Source organism: Dipodomys merriami, unplaced genomic scaffold (genome assembly GCF_024711535.1).
Source record: "Dipodomys merriami isolate MVZ:Mamm:240054 unplaced genomic scaffold, mDipMer1.0.p SCAF_39, whole genome shotgun sequence".
NCBI lineage: Eukaryota > Metazoa > Chordata > Mammalia > Rodentia > Heteromyidae > Dipodomys > Dipodomys merriami.
Genome location: NW_027205492.1, coordinates 5373037 through 5394926, shown reverse-complemented (window position 1 = coordinate 5394926; position 21890 = coordinate 5373037). Strand labels below are relative to the sequence as shown.

The 21890-nt window shown below is 57.5% G+C and overlaps 2 protein-coding genes across 7 annotated transcripts in view; both read left to right on the top strand.

The window, feature by feature from the left end:
* Elmo2 (engulfment and cell motility 2) overlaps window positions 1-6368 on the top strand; it is a 40299-nt gene extending 33931 nt beyond the window's left edge. For all 4 annotated transcript variants that reach the window (XM_069989896.1, XM_069989894.1, XM_069989897.1 and 1 more), the window contains 3 exons: window positions 687-769; window positions 3691-3768; window positions 4973-6368. In XM_069989896.1, coding sequence (XP_069845997.1) covers window positions 687-769; window positions 3691-3768; window positions 4973-5173 — 362 coding nt within the window. In that variant the 3' untranslated portion in view covers window positions 5174-6368. The remainder of the gene's footprint in view (window positions 1-686; window positions 770-3690; window positions 3769-4972) is intronic.
* Window positions 6369-7563: 1195 nt separating this feature from the next.
* Slc35c2 (solute carrier family 35 member C2) lies at window positions 7564-18142 on the top strand. 3 transcript variants are annotated; one of them, XM_069989891.1, is made up of 10 exons: window positions 7564-7629; window positions 11105-11464; window positions 11800-11950; window positions 12563-12626; window positions 13283-13355; window positions 13818-13986; window positions 14078-14161; window positions 15876-16051; window positions 16926-17055; window positions 17240-18142. In XM_069989891.1, the coding sequence occupies exons 2-10, from the start codon at window positions 11345-11347 to the stop codon at window positions 17455-17457; spliced, it is 1185 nt and encodes a 394-aa protein (XP_069845992.1). In that variant the 5' UTR covers window positions 7564-7629; window positions 11105-11344; the 3' UTR covers window positions 17458-18142. The 3 variants fall into 3 exon arrangements, with proteins under 3 accessions (XP_069845992.1, XP_069845993.1, XP_069845994.1); XM_069989892.1 differs by lacking the exon at window positions 7564-7629 and adding an exon at window positions 7961-8141; XM_069989893.1 differs by lacking the exon at window positions 7564-7629 and having other exon boundaries at window positions 11361-11464; window positions 11726-11950.
* The last annotated feature ends 3748 nt before the right edge of the window (window positions 18143-21890 follow it).

The window sequence follows — 21890 nt, the reverse complement described above, 5'->3', positions numbered from 1 at the left end:
AGAAGTCTTTCATTAGTTACTTATTGTAAATTAATTCCCATTTCTGCCTCGCTTTCTTCTCTGGAAGATGGGCCAGCACACTTCCCTCCTCTTAGGAGAGGACAGCCCCGGGTATGGTTGTGGAATGCCTAGAATACTGTGTGGCAGGCATTAAGCCTGTAGCAGATGCCGTGCGGGGGCTCTGCTGGCATTGCTGGAAAGGGCATTGGGGGAGTGTCCAGGACTCCCCATCTTGGGAAGGTGAAGCCAGGTGACCCCCCCAAACTTGAACACACCTCACCATGGTGTATAGAAGGAGAAAACAGGGGCTGGGAAGGTGGCTCAGTGGTAGAGCGCTTGACATGCATGCTCAAGGCCCTGGGTTCGATTCCTCAGCACCACATAAGCAAAAAGAAAAAAGCCGGAAATGGCACTGTGGCTCAAGTGGTAGAGTGCTAGCCTTGAGCTGAAGAGCTGAGGGACAGTGCTCAGGCCCAGAGTTCAGACCCCATGACCGGACCCAAAAAAAAAAAGGGGAGAAAACAGTTCCTGGGCACGCACACTGTTGACAATGGCCTGAGCTGGCAGGAGAGCCTGGGCGCTGCCGCTTCTGGGCACTCTGCCCAGGGCTTCCTTCCCAGCACCTAGGTGGACACCGGCCAGCTTGCAGCATAAGCTTCCAGACACTAATTTCCATCATTTATCAGTTCCTGTTGCAGACATTAAAGCCATTGTCACTGGGAAGGACTGTCCCCACATGAAAGAAAAAAGCGCTCTGAAACAGAACAAGGTAAGTGGAACGGGTGTCCTGCGCCCCAGCAGCTGACAGAGCCTGCACAGTGCCGTCCATGGTGCTGTGTTAGGTACCTGCTTGTTCTCTTTAAAGGTTTCCCAGCCATTGTGTTAAGATGAATTTTGAGACTGGGAACAGTAGTGTATGCCTGTAATCCCTGCACTCAGGAGGTTGAAGTAGGAGGATGATGACTTCCAGCCCAGCCCAAATTGTGGGGGAGGGAGGGAGAAAAAGCGGGGAGGGGATAACAAGTTAGACAAGAGCTATAATCACTTCCTTACCTATGTAACTGTAACCCCTGTGGACATCACCTTGACAATAAAACTAAAATTAAAAAAAAAAACATTGTTTTGAACACATACAAATATAAACACACCTCACCCTACCTCAGCAACCAGGGCACATTCTGCCATCCACTTCCTGTCCCTTTGACTTTGGAGGAAATCCAAAGTGTCGTATTTTATCTGTGAATAATTTAGTGTGTTTCTAAAAACAGGGCTGTTTTAACATAGCCACATTATCATGTTGTATTACTTAATATTGAATGTTTTACTCTGTTTTGATGACCACTGGTTGTTCTTGAATGTGATCATTTTTCTCTATTAAAGAGTGGCTCACGCCTGTAATTTTAGCTACTCAGGGGGCTGAGATCTGAGGATCCTGGTTCCAAGCCAGCCCAGGCAGGACAGTCTGTGAGATTCTTATCTCCAGTTAACTAGCAACAACACAGAAGTGGAGGTGTGGCTCAAGTGGAAGAGTGCCAGCCTTACGAGGAAAAGGCAAGCAAGAGCAAGAGACCCTGAGTTCAAGCTCTAGAACCAGCACTGGGAAAAAATATGTAAAGGTTTATGTGTGTATGACTGCACGAGTGTGCACACACATGCCTTCATTTTGTTTAAATTAAAAATAAGGTCTACAAATTATAAGTCTGAACCTTTTTTTCTTTTGTGGGGGGGGGTCCGGTCGTGGGGCCTGAACTCTGGGCCGGAGTGCTGTCCCTCAGCTCTTCAGCTTTACCACTTGAGCCACAGCGCCACTACCGGCTTTTTTCTTTTTGCTTATGTGGTCCTGAGGAATTGAACCCAGGGCCTCGGGCATGCAAGGCAAGCGCTCTACCACTGAGCCACCTTCCCAGCCCAAGTCTGAGACTTCTTAAGTTTCTTCCTTTTTTTTTTTTTTTTTTTGTCAGTTGTGGAGTTTGAACTTGGCCTAGGTGTAGTCCCTGAGCTCTTTCAACTCAAGGCTAGAACTCTGCAATTTGAGCCACAGCTCCACTTGTAGTTTTTGAGTGGTTAATCAGAGATGACAGTCTCACAGGGATTTTTCTGCCCCGGCTGGCTTTGAACCACTCCTCAGGTATTGCCTCCTGAGTAGCTAGAATTAAAGGCATGAGCCACCAGCACCCGGTGCAAGTTTCTTCCTTTATCAGTTCTCCCTCTGTCTTTTCCATCTTTTTCTTTTTGTTATTTGTAGTTTATTAGTTGGAGAAACCAGGTTGCTTGTTCAGTAGTTTCCCACAGTGTGGTTTTGCTGATTTTCTCCCCGCGGTATAGTCGGACTCATTTCTCTGCCCTAGATCTTTAAATTGGAAGAGGGATCTGGAGGTTTGGTTTGGTTCAGGTTTGACATTTTTCTTGCAAGGCCACGTTGTAGATAGTATAGAATTCTCCCAAGGGACCCATAGTGTCTGGTGTCTCTCTGTGTCACGTCAACAGATTGCTGCTGTTCAGGGCCTCCCGTTAGCAAGTTCAGGTCTGCAAGCAGGTGATGCTATGATACTCTCACACAACTGTTCTTCCTGTCCGCAAGCTAAACTGCCACTGCAGAAAAGGCTACTTCTGCTGGGCACCAGTAGCTCATGCCTGTGATCCTTGCTAGAGGCTAGATCTGAGGTTCAAGGTTCAAAGCCAGCCTGGGCAGGAAAGCCTGAGAGACTTATCTCTAATTAACTGCCAAAATTCTGGAAGTGGAGCTGTGGCTCAGGTGCTAGAGTGACAGTCTTGAAAAAGCTAAGGTACAACGTCCGCGCCCTGAGTTCAAGGCCCAGGACTGACACACTCCTGTATCTTTTTGATTCCCCAGTGGCAGAGTTGACGTAAGGAAGGCAGGTAAATGCCCAGTTCTTCTTTTACACTCATAGCTGTAAGACAGGGACAGAGAGCTCTCTGGGCTCCCCTAGCAAGGACCAGATTGGTGCCTGGGGTTGGTTTTTAGTATTACTACAAGATTATGGAATTGGATTCCATCCATTGTGGCTATTTTGCTAATGTCCAAACTCTTAAGACTTCCCTGTGGGGGCTCAGTGGTAGAGCGCTTGCCTTGCATGCCTGAGGCCCTGGGTTCGATTCCTCAGCACCACATAAGCAAAAAGAAAAAAGCCGGAAGTGGCGGTGTGGCTCAAGTGGTAGAGCGCTAGCCTTGAGCTGAAGAACTGAGGGACAGCGCCCAGGCCCAGATTTCAAGCCCCACAACTGGATCAAAAAAAAAAAAAAAAAAAAAAAGACTTCCCTGTGGGAATTACAGCATACTCGAGGAAGAAATACATCTTTTAGGGGAACCTATACTCAAGGATTCACATTCAAGGGGTCTGACTGTTGGAAATGACTTTTCTCCAACCTAGCTCCTGCTTGTTTGGGTGTTGTTGTTTTTTTGTTTTTCTTGAGATAATCTGTGTAGCCTGTCTCATTGTTCCAGGCCTGGAACCCTGCCCCTTGAATGCTGGGGTTACAGGTGTGTGCCACCATGCCTAGCTTCCAATCCTAAAGTCTTACCACATCTTTGTGATTTGGGTGGAGAGTAAAGGTTGATTACCACCACCTCCCCCCAGGCCCACCCCTCCCCCTACACGTGTGCCTCAGAGGCCTGGTGACATCACAACCAAATCACTGCTTCTAATAACCGAATCCTTTCTCTTTTAGGAGGTGTTAGAACTGGCTTTCTCCATCCTGTATGATCCTGATGAGACCTTGAACTTCATTGCGCCTAATAAGTACGAGGTGAGCTGTGTGCCACATGTGTTCTGTGAACAGTTGCACCACCATGGCTGTGGCTCCTGGAGGCAGAGGAGGAGCGGGCAGGACAGGAGCATGTGGGACAAGAGCAGGCGGGGCCGGAGCAGGCAGGAGCGCCCCAAAGCAGTGGCAGAGCAGGTGGTAAAGGCTCTTGGACACTGGCCTTCTATCTCCTGCTTGGCCTCTCCACATTAGTGTAGTGCTCACTATTAGAAGGACAGGTCTAGTTACTTCCTGAACACTAGGAGAATTGTCTTTTCAGTTTCTCTTGGCTTCCTGCCAAGTGGACCCAACAGGTAGGCCCTCAGGGCTGCCAGTGACCTTGAAGCCATAGGGATCTGGTGCAGACTAGAGCACAGAGTTCTACCTGCAGCTGCAGCCCTGGAAGGTACTGGGCATTAACTTCAGGAGAGACCCTGTGTGTCTGGGACTGGAGCGTCCAGTGGAGGACTCGTGTGTGTGTGTGTGTGTGTGTGTGTGTGTGTGTGTGTGTGTGTGTGTGTGTGTGTGTGTGTGTGTGTGTGTGTGTGTGTGTGTGTACGTGGGTGTGCATATCCCTAGGTAGGAGGGTTTGAACTCAGGACCTAGATGTGCTCTCTTAACTTTTTCCCTCAAGACTGTTGCTCTACCATTTGAGCCACAACTTCCCTTTGAACTTTTTGGTGGTTAGTAGGACATAAGATTCTCACAAACTTTCCTGCCTGGGCTAGCTTCCGAAATCCTCAGATCTCAACCTCCTGAGTAGTGAGGATTTACAGGTGTGAGCCACTGGCATCTGGCTTCTGAAGGGTAGTCCAGGCTAGTCTTGAACTCATGAACTGGCCGCCTCATCTTCCCCATTTATTACCATGGCCAGCCCAGTGGAGTTTTCCAGGCGGCACTGAAGGACCGGCAGGGGCAGGGCGGTGAGCAGGCACCACAGACCACTGAGGAGGGAGGGTGAGGAGTGTGTGCTGCTCTCCCCTCGCATTACGAGACCCCAGCTCTGTGTTTCAGCTTTTTGAACATTAAAGAGTTTTTAAATTTACATTTTGAAACAAACTTGAGGTCTTTATCAGCCTCCATAAAAACAGTCTCTTGAGGAAGCAGACCCCCCCATCTTTGTGAATACCCCAGATCATAATGCCTGGACTATGCATGTCCCGAGGTGACCTGTGGCCCCGGGTGACATTTCACACCTTGCCTGCAGTACTGCATCTGGATTGATGGCCTCAGCGCCCTACTGGGAAAGGACATGTCCAGCGAGCTGACCAAGAGTGACCTGGACATGCTGCTGAGCATGGAGATGAAGCTGCGGCTGCTGGACCTGGAGAACATCCAGATCCCTGAGGCACCACCACCCGTCCCCAAGGAGCCCAGCAGCTACGACTTTGTCTACCACTACAGCTGAGCCAGGAGCCAGAGACCGCAGGACCGGGAAGGAACTGGGGCCCAGGAGACACACTCGCAGTCTGGTGCCTTGTCTTTCACCTGTACAAAATCTGTAGTGATCACGGTGGCCAGTGAATGCCAGCCTCTCCTCAGACCCACCTTGGGCCGCACAGAGCTGCTCCTGGTCCAGGGAGTCACGAAGGCAGGACACACTGCCCTCAGCACTGCAGAGCCTGGGGTGGGACCGTGGGGAGCAGGCCTCTGCCTTCAGTCCCAACTGGCCTTCACAGCAGCCACTCTTTTCTTCCTGTGCTTGCTCTCTGGTTGGCTGGGCCCCACAGGAGCCAGAGCTGGCCCAGGAAAGGCTGCCTGCGGAGCACAGGTGGGCTGGCTGTGGTGAGAGCCTTGAGTGACTAGCTTTGAGTGGCCCGTGCCTGAGACTGAGATCTGAGGACAGGCCTTGGGCCTTGGCTTTTGTCTTCATGAGGGCTCACTCCAGCCTCCTCTGGTGCCAAGATGCTGCTGCTTCTGAGCTTTGGCTCTAACATCTCTGGTTTCTAGAGCTATCTGATCTCTCTTGCCCTTGCAGGTATCAGGGCAGATGGAAATTTCTCCTACAAGCTCAGTTCCTCATCCTGGCCAGGCAGAGACCTCTGGGCCAAGTCCTGCCCTCGGTCTCCAGGAACGCATCAGGGAAAGCCTGGCTGAAGCCTGGGCCTAGACTGGTGAGGTCTCAAGATTGTACAACCTTTGTCCCTAGGTTTATCTTTTTTTCTCCGAAGGGCACATTCTTCCCCCAGGAATTTCCATCCCCTCCAGTTTGCTTTCCTTTGGCCTTCTAGACTCCAGGAAGTCTGCCTTCCCTTCCTGTCCTCCCTGGCACCGTGGTATCTGCCGTTGGCCATGATTTCAGAAAGCTGACTAAGAGCACATGTATTAGCACGGTGGCATTCCATTCTGGCAGCCTGGCATGGTAGTACCACCCAATGAAGAGTGTACTTTATATTTTCTTTACTCTAGGCCATACTTATGCAGACATGTATATATATTTATAGAAGATCTACCTATCCTAGGATGGAATGTTTGGGGTAAAATAAAATTGAGGGTTATAAAAAAGTATTACTTCCAGTTGTAAAGTGAGAATGTAACCAGAGAGCTGGCAGGAGCTTCCTGTCAGTAACAATGTTTTCAATAAATACTCTTTGCTGTACCAACCAGTTCCTACTAACACTGTCTCTGTACTGACCCAAGGGCAGGGGTCACCTAGCAGCTTTCATTTTAGTGTGCCTGGAGATCTCCGAGCTCCAGTTGGAGCCCTTAGCCCCTGTCCTCCCCTTCCACACCCACCCTGTTCCCATCACCCAGACACACACCTGCTGGCTACAATGCTCAGATTGTTGCACCGGGACAAAGCGTTTCCTGCTTGGCGCTGCTGGGAAGCATGCTCATTCTACACTCCCATCAACATGTCCTCCCTCTTTTCTCTGCCAAGGACACAGCCAGGGAACAGCATGAGTACTTGTGCCTTAAAAGAAGACACATTCTGCACCCTGCGTGTGGCCTGTGCTTGGTGCCCAGCCTCCCCAGCTGGTGATTTAGTCTGTTGCTCCAATCTGCAGCCTTGGTAGCTGGGAGATCTGAACAAGAACAGTGATGAAAATAGACTCTTTCTCTTGCCTCTGAGAACGGGGTGAGGGCAGTTCTTTCAGAAGGCATAGAAAGTACATCCAATTCAGACCTAGGGAAGCCAAAACCTTGGCTGTGATGGGTACCACTGTAGGCACTCGGTAAGCACTGAATGAACTGCGCTGAATGCCTGCATGGTGCTCCTGGCATTGCCAAGGGCAGCAGTTTGCTAAAGCATTGCTTACCCTGGCCTGGAGCCTCCTGTTCTCAGGGGCCAGGAACCCAGCTGAGTCACTTGCAAGGACCCCTATTTGCAGCCAGCCCAGGAGGAGGCTGGAGTTTCCGTGTGCAGCCTTGGCCTCTCAGACTTGATGGCTCTCTGTCTGCCGGCACATCTTTTAATTCATCCTGCAAGATGAATTAGGTCTGGATCTCTGGGCTGGCATTTTGGAGCCACGACAATCTGTCTCTTGTCTACTTAACCCCCTTCCCCCCCGCCGTGGGTTTTGGACCCCGTAACCACTCTGGCCCCGACCATCCCACTTCCTCTTGGATGGCCCTCTCCGCGCAGCACAGACCGCGCGTGGAAGTGAGAGCGTGCTTAGCGGCTCTCCCGAATCACTTGTGCAGGGATGCCGGCAGAGAAAGGAAGCCATGGGCTTGTCTTCCAGGCTCGGCCCGTGACCACGGGCGCGGGAGTAGCCTGCGGGGACCCCGCGCGCGGGCGTCCGGGCCCGGCCCCGCCCCGCCCTCGGCAGCCGCTTCCGGCGGAAGTCCCCCCGCGGCGGGGGGAGGCGGGCCCTGGCTCGCACTTCCGGCAGGAGGATCCCTGCCCAGAGCGCCGGGGCGGTGAGTGGGCGCGCGGCGGGCGGCCCGGGGACCCCGCCCGGGCTCGGTGCGCGGCCGTGGCGGGCGCACTCGAGGCCGCGGTCTCCCCCGGGGCGGGAGGGGCCTCCCGCTCCCCGGCGCGCGCTGAGCATCCGCCGGGGCGCGCCCCGATGGGGGCCGGGCGCCGCCCGCCGGGCGAGGCCGCGGCCCCGCCGCGGGGTGGGGCGCTGGGAGCACGTGGACAAACACGGAAACGTCAGCTGGCGGGAGTGCCGGGGCCTGGAGGCGCTCGGGACGGCCGAGGCCCGGCGCGCAGGGAGGCGGCCGGGCTCCCGACGGGGCCGCGGGCCGGGGGGGGGGGGGGCAGGCAGCAAAGGTCGCGAGGCCGCGGCGTGGCCGCCGCCCTCGGGACGTCACGTGGCCTTCGGTGGCCCAGCCGCCTTCCCTGGGTGCTGGGAGGACCCCAGGCTGTAGGGGCAAAAAGAGGAGCAGGGAGGCGGCCGCGACCCCCGCTGCAGGCCGCGGTCTGGAAGGTAATGGCGGGAGGAGAGGCGGGAGCGGTCGCTGGAAGGGCTGGGGCCAGCCCCGGTAGTAGAGCCTGTTCGGCGCCCAGCACATCACCCCGAGAAAAGTGACTGGGGCTGGAGCTGACCGGGCAGCATCTGAGGAGCTGGGGGAGTTTGCATGTGACGTAACATAAACTGGGGACAGTGAGCAGGAGCTCTCTACATGACTTTACAGCAAGTTGGAGGCACCAGGACTAAGATTTCTTAGGACATCTTAAGATTGGGCTGTCTCAAGTAGAGCAGTCGGACATCCTGAGTGCTCAGGAAAACTGGCTGGCGGGGGAAGAGAGGAGAATAAGTCCATCTGGGAGCTGGTACTGAGGGCAGTGCCTGGGGCACACTCCCCTCCTCAGAGGCCCAAGCTTTGACCTTCTAGTAACAGTTGGACAAATCCAGACCAAAGGTCGTTTTTCTGTGTCCTGCAGTAGCAGGTGAGGCTGCAGGATTTGCACTTGGGCCTCTGACTTCAAAGTTGAGGGGCGCAGGAGCTGCTCTCAGCTTAGCTGATTGTTAGAGAAAAGCAGGCCTTTCTCCCTGGCTTCCTGTGTGACCTGGATGCAAATGAGGAACTGCACGTTGCTTACTGAGGTCATGAGCTGGGGTGTCATAGGATTTGGGTATTTGAAGGTGAGGCCGGTTTTGAACCCTGCGGTGAGACATGACAGTGTTGGAACAGAAACTTGGCGAAAGCAGGAAGTGTTAGAAGCTAGTTCACAGAAGGGGGCTTGGAAGCCCCTGGAAGGGGTGGATGCCCCAAGACAGTCTTCCTAGTCCCACCTGCCCCATGACCACCTGTGTGGAGTAAGCAATACCCTCCCCCATCCAGTGCCAGCTTCTCCCGCTGAACTTCACCCCTGCTCCCAGCTAACATTTGTGCATTTTAGGTGTTACAACATGGGGTAGGAATGTTTCTAGTCTCCAGTGGGTGGGGGCCAGATATGCCTGCTAAATGAACTCTAATACACAGGACAGACCTTAACCCTCAAAAATTTACCCAGCCTCAAACACCAGTAGTGCCGAGAGAGAAACACTAGTGGCAGAAGAGAGTGTGGGCCTTAAAGGCTATTGTGTGTATGTTTGAGGCCCATGCACCTCACTCCCTCTTCAGGCTGGGAATGGCAGGCGAAGCAGGAGCTCTGCAAGGGGCTACTGCAGTGGGTGGGAGGAGTGGGGGCGGGGCGGGGCCGCCGGGCAGGCTCAGCTGCGATAGAGGGTAGGAAATGTGGCTCATTTCTGGAGAGTTTTTGAAGATGGTGGTGCTGGCACTTGTTGGGGCTCAAGGAAAGGGTATCAGAAATGAGAACAGGGCCATGGGCTGTGCCCAAGGTGGATGGCAGGATTGGCTGTGGGTGGGGGGCTGGAGACCCCCTTTACCCAGACATGTAGGTAAAGAGGTCAGGGCAGCAGTGGGGTGAGCCTCTGGGGAACAGTGGGATGCACATGGGGAGGGGAGGGGAGCTGCTTCGCCCCCATCCCCAATCCACGGTTCCAACTCGCCTTCTATCACAGCCATTTCCTAACAACTTTTATTATCTTGAAATGAAACTTGTGATTAGTGAAAACTGCCTACACAGAATTTTTAAAAGTCAATGGTGCCCTGACTATAATTTGGAAGGAAAGTAATTGACAATAAAGTCGAATGTGTTTCGTCTGTAAGTTCGTGCGTACAAGGGAGCTGGAGGCAGAGTGTGGCAGCCAGCGCTTTTCCCCTGGCCACAGAACATCTGGGCGTGTGGCCGCCATCAGTGTACCGAGCTCTGGTGAGCCCCGGTGTCGGCAGCTCAGCAGCTCAGACACCAGGGTGCCGTTGCTGCCTGTGACATGGGTTTTCCGGAATGGAGAAGGGGTTAAGCTGCTCCTCAGTGTGCCTGGTAATTGTGTTCCTGGCAATTTCAGGAACTAGTAGAGCCGTGTTCATAACTGAGCTAGGTTCTGGTTCTGTGACCACAAGTCAGTCTTCTGCCTACATGAATGTCAGAGTCCCACAGAATGCAGACCACTTCTTGGTTGTGGCACCTTTGTGGTCCCTGCCAGGATCACCCGCAGTTCCAAAGCTGTTCTGAAAAGAACCATGGCCCCGGGTGCCCACGGGATGCGGGCATTTCTGATCGGTGATCCTGGGAAGGCTCAGAGGTAGCTTTTCAGTGGGGTGGGGAGATGACAAGGGAGAAAGCAACACAATGAAACAGGTGTGCTGAGGGCGGGTCCCCGGTGCCCCTAAACCCTCCTCTGGGTCCCTGGAATGCCAAGGAAGGGTAGTGGTTAGACATGCTAGGACCCTGAGGTGGGCACCTTGGGGTGAGTGACTGGAGGCTAGAGCAAGGTAGATTTGGGGATTCCTGGCAGATCTAGTCCAACCCTGAAAAATCATGTATGTGGCAGGCGTGTGCATGTCCTGCTGGAACTCCCAGCCTGGCAGGAGACTCGCCCAGGACCCAAGGCGCTGGGGTGGAGTCAGTGGGGCCCCACTCTCCTAGCATGGAGGAGGCTCTGGGCTCCATCCCTAGCCCTGAATAGATCCATAAATCACACCCTACTCCTGTGCTTTGGAGGGAAAGTAGGGGCTCTTGGAGTGGGCAGAGCAGGGTATTGGGGAAGTGCTTGAGTAAGTGACAGGGTGATCTGAAGCTACACAGGATGAACAGGAAGAACTGAAGGCCGCAGGGTTTCTGTTCTGCAGCACCTGGGGGCTGGGGAACTGAAAGGCTGCGGTGAAAGCCGGGCCGGGCTGGACAGACCAGCCTGACCAGGTCTCCTCTTCACGCGAAGAGCTCTGGGAGCTGCAGCAGGGTGCGCAGTGTGGTCTGACGGGTTGGGTGAGCAGCTGCAAAGGTCAGCCTGGGCTCGTGGGAGCCGTGGCCCCCACAGCCTCCCTGTGCCCTCGCCTGCCCTTGGCCCACGCCACCAAAACTGCCTTTTGATCTTTGCAGCAGCAGCAGAGCTAGGGATCTGTGAGCCCTGCGTCCTGCCAACCATGGAGCAAGTGGGCTGAGGCCCCACCCTGGGGCTGTAGCCACCATCCCAGTGATGGCGGTGAAGAGGGCTCGGCCAGCCCAGGCAGCTACGCGTTGAAAGTTGCCATCCAGCTGCACCAGCTCGGCCTGTGGGCTGCCTTCAGGAGCCGTGCCTGTCCCTGCCGGCCCTGGAGCTGGGTGCCGTAGCCCCCACAGATGGGGAGGTGGGCCCTGGACCTGGCCTTCATGTGGAAGGCCGTGTTGACCCTGGGCCTGGTCCTGCTCTACTACTGCTTCTCCATCGGCATCACCTTCTACAACAAATGGCTGACGAAGGTAGCCGGAGGCCTCGCCGGGGCCGGGGCTGGCAGGGAGGAGGTGGCTGCAGTTGGCACACGCCACCGTTGGCCTGGGGTGGCAGGGCTGGGCAGGTGGCCAGCCGGCATGTGTTGGAGGTAGCCCTTGGCTGGATTGACCTCCGGGCTGCCACTTTGGGTGGCCTCTAACACGGGGACCAGTTTCTTCCTGGTCTGGGGTCCTGGGTGGGTGGGTGGGGGGCACAGGCAGTGCCTCTGAGAGTGGCTCGTGCTGCCCCAGGACCGGGTGGCCTCGGGTGGACGGCCGCAGCCGCAGGGCAGCCTGGCGAGCCTGGCCTGCCTTGTGCCCCGCAGAGTTTCCACTTCCCCCTCTTCATGACCATGCTGCACCTGGCCGTCATCTTCCTCTTCTCCGCCCTGTCCAGGGCGCTGGTGCAGTGGTCCAGCCGCAGGGCCCGTGTGGTGCTGAGCTGGACTGACTACCTCAGGAGAGTGGCCCCCACGGGTATGTTCTGGGGGAGGCCCAAGGTGCTTGGTAACCTTGATGCTGGGCACCCCTCTTCCCACTGTTCCCATCCCCCACTGCCTCCCCATCTCCCCGCCCTGCCACACACCTCAGAAGCCACACTACAGAGTCGGGGGGGGGGGGGGGGGCCTTCCCAAAGCCAGCTGGTGCTGGTCTGGTCTGGACGATTTCCTAGGCAAGGCCTAAAGGAAGGATGAGACCTGGGAGAGGGCGCTGGCCCATAGCGAGGTCAGAAAGGCAGCTGGGCGGGTCCTGAACACGGAGAACTCCACTCTGGGAGGGAGGAGGAGGCGGGGAGAGCAGGGTCCAGGTACCCTTTAAGGAGTGTGGAGTTTGACCCCATGGGAGATTTCAGATGAGTTAACAAGTAGAAGAGCACAGGAGGCAACCAATCAGAAAGGAGTCCACCTCTAATGCTGGAGCTGACTTGCCCCTACTTTTGGCCAATGTTAACTCTTTAGCTGCTGGGGGTGGGGAGGGGGCGCTGTGGTTTCCAGACAGGACGTGCGAGGTGCCCTGGGCACCTCCTGTCAGCCACCTTGGCTGGGTGTCCTGTGCCCGTGCCAGCTACAGCGCTCCTTGTCTCCACAGCACTGGCAACAGCACTTGATGTGGGCTTGTCCAACTGGAGCTTCCTCTACATCACCGTGTCACTGTGAGTACCGGCCACGCCCGGCCACCTCCCTTCGGGCTCGAGCTGTCTGTCCAGCTGGCAGTCTGCTGCGCACCGGGCGACGGGCCAGCCACTCCACCGCTCTGGGACCAGCCCTTGCTCTCTCAGCTCCTCCCTGGCGCCCAGCAGCGCTCCGGAAGTCTCCACTCCTCCGTAAGCCCAGTGTAGAGGGACGCTCCGCCTGCCTGCCAGGCAGCAGGGGGTGCCAGGGGGTGAGGACAGAGCCGTCCCGGCCTTGGGGAGGGGACCCGGAGGGCAGGCTGGGCAGGAGTCGGTCCTTCTCTGATCGCTGGCCTCAGAGCTCAACCCCCCACCCCCCACGCGCTCGCTTTGTCCCCATTCCTCATCCTTCCTTCCTTGCCTGGTCGTAATGAAGGTCAGGTAGAGTGTAGCAGTGTCACACCCCCAGCATCTCCGTGGCTACTTCAGCTTCTGCCGTGAAAGGTCACTTGTCAGTCAGATGACTTAGGCCAACCCTGGAGGTCTTCTGTACCCAGCTTTCCCTGCTGGCCTCTGGGGAGCAGAGCAATTTGCCCTCTTCCAGCCCACTGATCTGTGCCTGGGTTTTTTCGAGGGGGCGGGGGGCAGGTCAGAGCCCCAGGCTCCAGCAGTGCATTGTGCGTAATCTCTTCTTCCAGGTACACAATGACCAAATCCTCTGCTGTGCTGTTCATCTTGATCTTCTCTTTGATCTTCAAGTTGGAGGAGCTGGTGAGGCCCCCCATCTCCTGTCCTTCCTGCCCTGCCATGCCCAGAACGAAAGGGGATCTGAGCGAGGCTAGTCACCAAGTGACAGGCTCAGCCCAGGTTGCAGCAGTCAGTGCCCTCTCCTGAGGAAGACCTGGGCGAGAGGCGGTGCCAGCATGTGTGGAAACAAGGGCAGGGTGCCCACAGAGGGAGGAGAGAGGGCTTGGCCGAGCTGGGTCCAGGGGTCCCTGTGTACTTGACGGTGCCCCTTGGCTCCTCAGCTGCGGGTGCTCGGGCCCTGGCACAGACATCAGAAAGCACCACACTATCGCAGATGGTGGGGCTGTGCCAGCCAAATGCCATCCCTGCACACATCAGTGGGCAAGGCCTGGTCAGGACCAGGAAGGGTGAGGGGACCGCTGTGACCCCTGGAGTCCAGGGTCCCTGGGCCAGCGATGCCTGCTCTCCCCCTCCCCCGCCCCCCAGCGTGCAGCCCTGGTCCTGGTGGTCCTCCTCATCGCCGGGGGGCTCTTCATGTTCACCTACAAGTCCACTCAGTTCAACGTGGAGGGCTTCGCTCTGGTGCTGGGGGCCTCGTTCATCGGGGGCATCCGCTGGACCCTCACCCAGATACTTCTGCAGAAGGCTGAGCTGGGTGAGCATGGGAGAGGGTTGCGCACGTGGGTTGGAAGCTGTGGGCGTGGGCCGGGCCTCACGGCACCCCTGTCCCTGTCCCTGTCCCCTAGGCCTCCAGAACCCCATCGACACCATGTTCCACCTGCAGCCTCTCATGTTTCTGGGGCTCTTCCCTCTCTTTGCCATATTTGAAGGTATGTTGTGTTTTCCACCCCGGGGCCACCTCAACTCAAGGAATCCCAAATCCTGGCTCTGAGCCCGGGCTGCTGCTAGCCACAGCCGTTAGCAGGATCAGGCACAGGCCCTCCCTCTTCAGCCATGGCTTGGGGCTGGACAGACACACAGACAGCGTGGTTTGAATCATGTGTGACAGTGTAGCACAGAAAGTGCATAAAACAGGAGACAGCCCTGCCTGCACAGGGCCCAGGGCACCAGAATCACTCGCATTGTTCTGATCCTCCCCAAACTACGTGGGTAGTGCTGCCAACCCCATTTTGCAGACAGAAGAAACAGACACAGAGACATGTCCCATAGCTGGGGAGGAGCCACTCACGGGCAGGTGCTGAGCCAGCTTGCAGGTGGGGAGTGGGTGGCCGGTCGCCAGACTTGTGCCGGAGGACCAGCGGCCCGGGGGCTGGAGACGGGAGCACCCTCCCCTCTTCGTCAGCTTGCAAAGACACAAGACAGGCAGGAAGACCTGCGCGGGCTGGCGGGGCCTGGCTTGCCTTCCTGCTCTGTTTTGGGATTAGTCTTTGTCTCCTGCCTGTTTATCCTTCCTCCCAGAGTCCCAGTGTCCTCGGGGTCATTACAGAAAATTCCATCCCACATCCATTTAAGTTTCAAGCAGTGAAGCGTCTCCAAGCTCCCTGAGAAAATTATTCCGCAGTCCCGTTGTCCAGGAAACTTGTATTCGTTCAGAGCCGTGTTTTTCTTTTTAAAAATCTCTCCCTAGCCCTTCATTATGCCCCTTGTACCAGGTGCCAGGCTCCCCCCTCCCCGGGCGTCTGCAGCACAGCGCGGCCCTCATCCGAAAGCCCCTCATCGTCCGGCCCCACTTAGCAGAGCTGCATGGATTTAGCTCCTTTAATCTTTTCTGGTAAATTAATCCCCCAAGCTCCTTCATTACTTATGTTGCTCTTCTCCGAATTCCCTTCAATTTGCCAGGGCCTTTGCATTGCTGCTGAGCCCAGCACCAACAAGATGTCCTACATTGTAAAGCGGCCGTCCTGCGGAGGGGGGCACTGGCACTGTGCCTTTATGCTTCCTCCACAGAAAGTCCCAGGGTTCCTTTCGGCTTCCCGTTCCCACAAGTGTCTGTGTTGTGCTGAGTGGGAGCAGCTTCACTCCCTGCTGGTGCCCAGGGACCTCGCTGGGGGTGCGGCCCAGGCGAGCGCTCTCAGGGGCTGCACAAAATGTAGCGTGTGCTCTGGTCGCAGGTTCACGTTTATGTATCTTTTCTTTTTGAGGAAGGTCCATTTCTCGTTGGGGAAGTACCCGAGCAGCTCCATGGCTGAGCACCAGGGTCACATTGCAGCTGTCTAGCTGGGTGGGCGCCAATAGCTCACACCTGTAATCTAGCTACTCAGGGAGGCTGAGATTTGAGACTCATGGTTCAAGGCCAGCCCAGGCAGAAAAGTCCCTGTGAGCTGTTTGTCTCCAATGAACCAGTCCCTGAATTCAAGCCCCATGACCAACACAATGCTGCGGCCCTCTCTCCCAGCGCCCAGGCTCAGCTCCCTTTTCACTGCTATCTGTGCATCCCCGGACCCCGCCCCCCAGGCTCATCCTCTGTGAGGACTGTCGCCTGATGGTCAGCAGGCGCTCCCAGGTCTCCACTGCAGCCGCTATGAAGCCTGGCTGGCTGGTCCTGGACCTGGCCTCCCGTGCTCTCTTCCCCGTTGCTTTCAGGTCTCCATTTGTCCACATCTGAGAAAATCTTCCGTTTCCAGGACACAGGGCTGCTCCTGAGCGTGCTCGGGAGCCTCTTCCTTGGCGGGATTCTTGCCTTTGGTTTGGGCTTCTCTGAGTTCCTCCTAGTCTCCAGAACCTCCAGCCTCACTCTGTCCATCGCTGGCATCTTTAAGGTACAGAGGAGCGGCCTGGGCCTCTCTGAGGCACCCTGTAGACCCTACCCTGTAGCTGCCCAGTTAGGTGAGGTGCTGCGCTCCCTCTGCGCATCCCGTGGCCCCGAGGGTGGGCGATGGTCCCCATGGCAGAGTTAGGCACCCTGGAGAGGCCCCTGCCCGTATAGGCAGCTGGGATGAGTTCACATTTTCAAGTGCAGTGCTAGTCCTGTGGCTGAGATCTGGGGCCAAGGGTCAGTGGTCTGTCCATTCTCACCGGAAAGCTCCGTGATTGGGGTGTGGTGCGACTGGGTGGTAGCGTGTGGGAACCTCTGGGTTCCAGCCCCAGCTTGTGCCCGCTGGGCAGTGCTTGCCGCAGCCTGGCCAGGGACAGTCGTGGCATCACACGTGGTGTCATGCGGCCGGGGCTGCCACCTGTCCCCTGCTCTTCTCCTTTTTCTCCCCCTCACCCATTTCTCCAGTCTGGCAGGTGCAGAGAGGATCTCCCCCTGTGGCCAGCAGACACCCTAGAACTAGAATGCGTGGGCCTCCTGGCTGCCACCTGCCAGATGAGCAGGCCTAAGCCTCGGGCTTTAGAGTGATGCTCTGCAGACCCATTGGTTCTGTGAGGCCACCTGTGAGTGCCCGGTGCCCGCGGCACGCCCCGGCTCTCCCGTCACTTCTGTGCAAAGCACCTGCAGGGCTGCATGTTGGCCATAGGAGAGCCGCAGGCCCTGTCCCTGGACCTCCACCCTGCAGCCAGCCAGGCCTGCCCAGATGGGAGGGAGTCCGTCGCTCTGGCTTCAAGTGCACCGGACTCACCTGACTGTGCCCTCCTTGCCCAAAAGCCAGCTCCAGTCTGTGCCCAGCCCTCAGCCCTCTTCTCTGCCCACAGGAAGTCTGCACCCTGCTGCTGGCGGCTCACCTACTAGGCGATCAAATCAGCCTCCTAAACTGGCTGGGCTTCGCCCTCTGCCTCTCGGGAATCTCCCTGCATGTAGCCTTGAAAGCCCTGCATTCTAGAGGTACGGAGCCTTCCAGAAGCCTCGGCTTTTCCCATGTCAGCCCCTTTTCCCTGACACTGAGCGCCTCCAATCACCCTTCCCCCTTCCCCTGGCTGCCAGCCTGCCACCAGCTCTGGGGGGGTCACAGGTCACCTGGAGAGGGCGCGCGCCCTGGCTGCACGGGTCACTGGTCTGTCTTCTCAAGGGGACGGTGGCCCCAAGCCCCCAAGGGGCCTGGTGTCCAGCCCGGACCTGGAGCTGCTGCTGTGGAGCAGCCAGCAGGACGAGGACACAGAGGAGCCCAGGTGCAGCAGTGACCACCCGGAGGACCTGAGCCCCTGCTGCCGCGGCCTTCGACACCCCGACACGCCGGCAGCTCAGAGCTGGCAGAGGGGTCGCCCTGCCCGGAGCCCGCAGCAGTGACCACCCGGGGGCCTGAGCCCCCGCTGCCGCAGCCTCCAAGACCCCAGCACCCCAGCAGCTCAGAGCTGGCAGAGGGGTCGCCCTGCCTGGAGCCCGGGCCTGGCAGTCGCTGGGCAGGGCCCTGCAGTGGGCCGGGGCTCCTGGTCTTGCCCTTCCCTCTGAAGCTGGAGTCTGCCCGTGCTGTGCTGGGAGCCATGTTGGACCATGGCAGTGAAGGGCGGGGTGAGCTCTGCTGGCCTAGCTGGCAGCCAGCATGGCCTCTGGGGGCCTCCTGGGGCTGGGCTGGGGCCTGACTGGGCTGCCCAGCAGTTGGAGGCCGGGTCCTCATCATCTGGACTGTGCGCATAGAGAGCAGATCTATTTACAGTTTGGAGATGAATGTCAAAGTCCACTGTTGTGTGGTCCCTCCCCCGACCCCCCACGGCAGGGCAGGGAGAGCCGGCCTCCTGCTGCTCTCTGGCTTCTGTGCTGAGCCTAGGCATCCTTGGGGCCCCTGTACTCCTGCAAGCAAGAAATAAATGAGCACTTGCTGGAGATAACGTTTTTAGTGCAGATGTGAATAGTGTCTTAGCCACTAAGTAGCTGTGTGACCTTTAGCAAATCATTTAACCTCTCTGTGCTGTAGTTTTTTCATCTGTGAAATGAGGTTATCTCTCACTGGTTCTAAAGATTCTTTTTTTTTTCATCTGTTGCCATTATTTATTTTTAAAATCTCTTTAATAAGTAGCCAACAGGCCAAGACCTACAAAAGAAAGGTAAAGAACTTATTAAGTCCGAGGAGTAGGGAGGGCCCACGGAGCCTCACTGCTGCCCCCTCCTGCGGGGAGGTGGGCTTCTGACCTCGCAGCAGGTGGCGCCAGCGGCCTTGCCTGGATTCCCAGCTACGCTCCACACCCCGGCAGCAGAGGGACCCCGCGGTGAGAAGCAGGACAGGCCTGCCGGTGGGCGGCGGCGCCTGCCCCCCCCCCCCCCCCCCCCCCCCCCCGCTGCAGCCAGGCGGGCCTGGCGCCTCCGAACCCAGCCAGTCAACGTTTTCACAGACCGAGAGTAAATACTTCCTGTCTGGGGACCATATGGCATCTGTCACACCTCCCCACCGCCATCGCCATGGGAAGCACGCTTTGGAGTGTCCCCAGGAACCTGCGGCCCAGAGGCTGGGGGTGCGGGGAGGGGCGCCCCGGGCCCTGCTGGAAGCCCGCTTTGTGCCAGACGGACGCATTCAGAACGGGATCAGGTTCGGACCCCTCCTCAAAGCTGAGTTCCAGCCCCGGGACAGGGGTGGGGAGAGGCTGGGTGGAGAGGGAGCAGCGCCCGCTGGCTCAGGTGGCCGAGGGCTCCTGTCTGCTCCCCGGGGCTCGGAGCTGCCTGTTGTCTGGGGCGGTAATTACAGGGTGCGGCCAGAAGCCCGCACGGCACACGTTGAGTTCAGTGACAGCCCCTCACTTAGCGGCAATTACCAGCCAGGCCTCCACGAGGTGCCCCGCAGCCCCCGCCGCCCCCCGCCTGGTCTCCCGGCCAGGGCCGCTCCGTCCAGCCTGGACTCCCCTGACTCCCCGTGCTGCCTGCAGCCACTGCATGGCAGGGCTGCGGCGTGGCCATGGCAACCCGCGTGCAGGTGGAGGAGCCCGGGGTGCGCCCGGCTCCCCAGGCTGCGGTGCCTGTCCCCAGCTCGCAGGCCCCTTCCTCTCGGCGGGAGGGGCGCTGGGCCGCTGACCCACAGGTCTGAGCTTTAAGTGCTTACATGCCCACTCCTCTCCCGGGAGCCCGCGGTGGGAGGAAGGTTAATGCCCCCAATATACTGGGACGTCTGCAGTTGGTGCTCGCGGGGAGGCTGAGCCATCAGGGCAGGCGTGAAGTACCTGCATCTTCATTCCGCTCTTGTCCGCCTCCGCCGCCGGGCCCAGGGATCATCTCCATTTGTGTCTGCCTCGCGCCGCTCTGAAAACCCAGGGGCTCCCCGTCCCCAGGAGGGTCTCTCCCTCCCTTTCTCGCTCTCCCTCTCCCCCTCTCCTCCCCCCTCTCTCTGCCTCATGAGCTGGTGATGGACTGAGTTGGGCCCCCAGTTGGTAGTGCAGAGAAGCAAAGGTGGAAGTCCCAACCATCCACTTAGAACAACAGCATGGGGGGGCGGCCACGTGGCAGGCATTGTTCTTGGAGCCCCCACTCCAACCCAGGGAAGAGATGGCCAAGGGGAAAGGCAGAGGGGGAAACCGCTTGAGGAGAAGCTGCTCACTGGACACCCCGGGCCTCCACGCGGCTCCATTCGCCCCTGCCAGCCAGGTGCAGCAGGAAGTGAGTGACACACCCATTTTGTGGCTAGAGAAGCGAAGCTCGCAGAGAGCAAGGCTGAGTGTCCAGGAATAGAGCCAGGCTGCCTCCTGACACCACGAGAGCCACATGCATTAAGTGCAGAGACCTGGGGGGGGGGCGCTGTGTCCTTGTTAGAAGGGCCGGTAATGGCACATCTGTTAAAACTGCGGTAGAGGGAGAGGTAGGATGACGAGGGGAGCCACCATTGCCTCAGCACCAGCCATGTCACAGCCCGCTTGGTGACAAACCAGCAGCGGAGCCCCGCCTTCTGAGGCCTCCATCCTTGCTACAAAGCCTGGCACAGAAGCCACCCCAATCAGCACTTGCTCTGCAAAGGGAACCGCCAAGCGGGGGCATCAGAGGCTCGAACTTAGAGATGAGTTGTTCACACCCCCCACCTGCCATGCCCGCAGCCTCCCTGGCCAGCCTGTCCCCGTGCCCACAGCCCAGCCTGGCCACGCCAGCTCCCCCCCCCCTTCAGAGTAGCCAATGAGCTTGACTTCTAGTCCCAGGATTATTTACTGTTTCCTTGGCAACTAGTCCATTTCCCTATGCAGGCCTCCAGGCTGGCTGGCATCTGCTGCGCCTTCCTCCTGACTCTGATGAGAACTCTCCTGCTGGGGACAATAGAGGGACAGAACAGAGGACCAGAAGAAAATGCATTAGAATGCATTCAATAAGTGTTTCTCCAGCATCTACAACACACTGCCTCCCTGCTCCATGCTGGAGATAATAGAAGTCATTAAAACCCTGTCCCTGTCCTCAAGGAACTTCTTCAGGGCTTTTTAACCCAGCGGGTCCCTGGAAGCAGACTGAGAAATGCAGATGAGCCCCAGATGTTAACTAGAGTGTGGATGGATGGAGACCAACCAGACTGGGCAGAGAAAGAAGCTGAGCTTCAAGGAAGACCCCACGAGAAGGCCACAGCACAGCCCACCAGGCACTGGAACAGAGGTCACCCTCGGTGCCCAGAGACAGGTGAAAGTCTCAGACCCGGCTCTGAAAGATGGGGCCTGGGATGAAGCCGTTTTCTTCTAACCAAGACAGCCCCCCAAGTGACTGACAGCTGAGGGCAGTCATGTGCTGACCATGTCCCTTGGGCCTGGTGGAGGGCATCCTCTGTTCCCAGAGTGGAGAGGTTGGGCTCCCAGTGTCCACCCTTGCCAGGCCTCAGCCTGGCCCCAGAGATCCTGAAGAGGACAGCTACAGCTGGCGCGGATGTGCACACATGGTTTCCCCAAAAGAGGAGCCGCCACTGGTCTAGGGGAACTTAGGCTTGTCTAAAACCTCAGTAGGATCAATAAATTTGCAAGGATGGATGGGGTGGGTGGGTGGGTAGATGAGTGTGTGGATGGACGGATGGATGGATGGGTAGGTGAGTGGATGGATGGGTGAGTGGGTGGGTGGATGGATGGATGGATGGGTAGGTGAGTGGATGGATGGATGAGTGGGTGGTTGGATGGATGGATGGGTGGGTGGAATAGTGGCTGAGTAGATGGGTGGAGAGTTGGAGGGAGGGGAGGTGGATGGACAGTTGGGGAGTATGTGGGTGGATTGGTGGAAGGCTGGGTGGGTGATGGATGAGCCAGTAGATAACATAATAGAAGAAAGTCTGGGAGGCACGGAAAAGGAGTAGAAGGCAGTTCTGTCTGGGTCAGAGGAGGGTGGACCTCCAGGAAGAGCTCACCCTTTTGAGCAGTGTTTTGAGGACTATATAGGAGTTTTGCTAAGTGGACAAAAGAGGAAAGGCAGGCACATTACACAGAGAAGGGGGGACTCAAAGGCGCAGGGGAGGGGGGGCGGAGGATAGACTTGGGGTGGTGAGAGTGAGTCCCCCACTCTGAAATCACTGCTGTTGGCCATCCTGCTTTCCATGGCAGAAACCTCCACTGGCTTGGAGAGGCTGAGCCAGTTGCCCAAGTTGACTGGCCTCAGCCACCAAGCAGGGAGCCCTCCTCTCCGGGCTGAGCCTTCCCGGGCCCCATGCCTTCCACCCCCCACTGGGCCACCTGAGGCAGGGCTGGCACGCCTCTGCCCTCTGGGCCTGGGTCTCTCCAGTTGGGCACAGTAATAATGGCCCTCCACAGGGGCCAGGGGCCCCGCGGGGCGGCCTCCTGCTGCTA